At 65.9% G+C, this 2,847-nt stretch overlaps 1 protein-coding gene across 1 annotated transcript; it reads right to left on the minus strand.

The window, feature by feature from the left end:
- On the minus strand, positions 1–1,962 carry LOC128827417 (carcinoembryonic antigen-related cell adhesion molecule 16-like). Its single transcript, XM_054011270.1, has 4 exons — positions 1,677–1,962; positions 817–1,185; positions 540–650; positions 1–254 (listed from the first exon to the last, which is right to left on the minus strand). Exons 1-4 carry the CDS (start codon positions 1,744–1,746, stop codon positions 199–201), a joined length of 606 nt encoding a protein of 201 aa, XP_053867245.1. The 5' UTR covers positions 1,747–1,962; the 3' UTR covers positions 1–198.
- Between the last annotated feature and the right edge of the window lie 885 nt (positions 1,963–2,847).

Raw genomic sequence — 2,847 nt, forward strand, 5'->3', positions numbered from 1 at the left:
TGTTTGTAAAAAGTGGCTTTTTCTGCCTCTCCGAAACAGCTGTGGGTCGGGAGTGAGGGGCACCAGCAGGGCTGGGAGTGGGGAGCCTGGTGATGGGGTAGCCAGGGGCTGTGGGTCGGGAGTGAGGGGCACCGGCAAATCTCAGGCAGGCTGAGTTCCTGGCACTTGCAGCTGGCCCTGCCCGAGGGGCAGGTTCTTCTACTTTGGAACGATCCCTGTTCTCTCCCCGGGGGGTTCGATCAGGTTGCTGGTACCTGGGGAGATGTGAGAGAGGCTGGGTTTGGGTCCTGATTCCCAGGTCCGCTCTAACCCACCAGACCCCCTCTGTTCCCAGTGCTGGGGATAGAACCGAGGAGTCCTGGTCCCCAGCCCCCCCCTGCTTTCACCCACTTGACCCCATTGCCCCGTCCAGAGCTGGGGAGAGAACCGAGAAGTCCTTGCCCCCAGTTCCCCCTGCTCTAACCACTAGACCTCACTCCCCTCCCAGAGCTAGACCCCAGGAGTCCTGGCTGCCCTCATGGGGAAGTTCCCGGCTGTACCTGAGCCGCGACGTCTCTTACACACGATAAAAGTCACCAGCAGGGCCACACACACCAGAACTGCCAACGGCACGCCCACGACGACAGCCAGGAACCAGGGGACTGGTCGGGCTGGGGAGAGAGAGGGAACCTGTAATAACCAGCCCCCACGCCCCACCCCAGAGGTTGCTGCATCTTGGTGCCAGGTGAGGGGTCCCTGCATAACCAGCCCCCACTCCCCACCCGAGAGGTGGCTGCATCTCAGCCTCTCTCATGCCAGCAGGCGGGTGGCACTGACCGGAGAAGGAGACGCTCATGGAGACGGCCTGGTTGTACCCGGGACCCTGTACAGTCAGGGTGTAGCTGCCGGCGTCGGTGCCCCTGAGCCCTGTGATGTGCAGGGAACAGCTGGGCCCCACCGTCTCCCGCCCCGTGTGGGCCGGGCCGTAGAATTTCTGGGGGGTGGCGGACGGGGCGTAGCTGAGGATCCAGTTTGCGGCGATGCCGGCTTCTGCCCCTCGGTACCAGCTGCAGACCAGGAGGGTCTGGTCGATGCCCAGCACGACCAGGGTCATGTCCCTGCCCACGTCAAGGGTCGCCGGTTCCCGCCTGATGGTGAGTCCGTCCCGGGCTTGCGCCGGCTGGAGGGAGGAGCTCAGGGCGGAGGCTGGGGGGATGGAAGAGGGTGTTATTAACTGGTGCCCCTCACTCCTGACCTGCAACCCCCCGTTAGCCCAGCCCTGGGCTCCCCCCCACCCCAGCTCTGCCAGTGCCCCTCACTCCCGACCCGCAGCCCCCTGCTAGCCCAGCCCTGGGCACCCCCCCACCCCAGCTCTGCCAGTGCCCCTCACTCCCGACCTACAGCCCCCTGCTAGCCAAGCCCTAGGCTCCCCCCCACCCCAGCTCTGCCAGTGCCCCTCACTCCCGACCTACAGCCCCCTGCTAGCCAAGCCCTGGGCTCCCCCCCACCCCAGCTCTGCCAGTGCCCCTCACTCCCGACCCGCAGCCCCCTGCTAGCCCAGCCCTGCCCCCTCCCACCCCAGCTCTGCCAGTGCCCCTCACTCCCGACCTACAGCCCCCTGCTAGCCCAGTCCTGGGCTCCCCCCCACCCCAGCTCTGCCAGTGCCCCTCACTCCCAACCCACTACCCACCCCGCACCTGCCAGGATTAGAACCAGCCATGCGCTGTATGGGCTGGGTCGGTTCCGGCTCGTGGGGAGAGTCCCCATGTCCTGTCACCCAGCAGCTCCGGGCGTCCAGTCGCAGCCTGCATGGTGTGGGCTTTCGGGGGGGTTCCTCATTCCACGTTGGCCAGGGGGAGCAGGGCGGGGTTGTGGCTGCCGAGCGGGGGGGGGAGCCATTGCACAGGCCCCCCCATGAGGTCCCCACTTCCCCTTCTGCTTCCTCTGCTGAGGCTGGGGGTGTTGAGTCCCCGGGGGAGGAGCTGCCGGGCATGAACCTGTCTCCCCACCTCCCTGCCCCCCCATGGGGTCATGGCCCCCTCCCCTCTGGGCATCATAACCCCACTGTGCACCTTCCTGGGCCCCCTCCTTCCCTGCTCCCGGGAGCCAAGACCTCATCTTCTCCCCCCTGCCTCTTGGGGGTCACAGGCCCATCTCCCCCCTTCTCAGTGGGGCACAGTCCCGCTTCCTCCCACTGGTGTCATCACCTCGTTTCCCCTCCCCCCACTGGTCACAGTCCCCCCTCCTCTTGGGGTCATGACCCCATCTCTGCCCTCCTCAGAGGAGGGGATCCGGGCCCCATCTCTCCCCTTGCCCACGTCCTTTGGGGGGGGTCACTGCCCCCACAGGTTATGACCCCATCTCCTTCCCTTGGGGTTCTGAATCCCTCACTTCAATTGGGGGTGAACTGCCCCCCCTTTCCCGTTTCTCTCCTGAGAGCCATTAGGACGTTGGCTCTGACCTGGCCAGGGGGGGCTCTGCCCTGTAATGCCTGCAATGGAAATGGTCTTCCAGCAACGACCACTCCAGACAGCCACGTTCACATGGGCCCCACCTCTCCCTGCCGGAGCCTGGGAGGGGGACCCCAGCGGCCCCATCCCTGCTGTCCCCCCACCAGCACTAACAGGGGGCCCAGCAGGCTGGCGGGGACATTATGTAGAGCCGGACAAGCTGTCGTGGGAGCAACCCAAGGGGTTCAGGCCCCACGGAGGAACAGTGTGTGCGGGAAAGCCCCGGCTGTGCAAAAAGGAGAAATGTCAGGCGGCCGTTGGGTGGCAGATGCTGCCAGACCCTGAACAGGAACCTGGCACGGGCTGGGATGGGGAGTTCGACTGTTCAGCGCCAGGCAACCGCAGGGGAAGGGGAAAC

The sequence above is a fragment of the Malaclemys terrapin genome, chromosome 21 (genome assembly GCF_027887155.1).
Source record: "Malaclemys terrapin pileata isolate rMalTer1 chromosome 21, rMalTer1.hap1, whole genome shotgun sequence".
NCBI lineage: Eukaryota > Metazoa > Chordata > Testudines > Emydidae > Malaclemys > Malaclemys terrapin.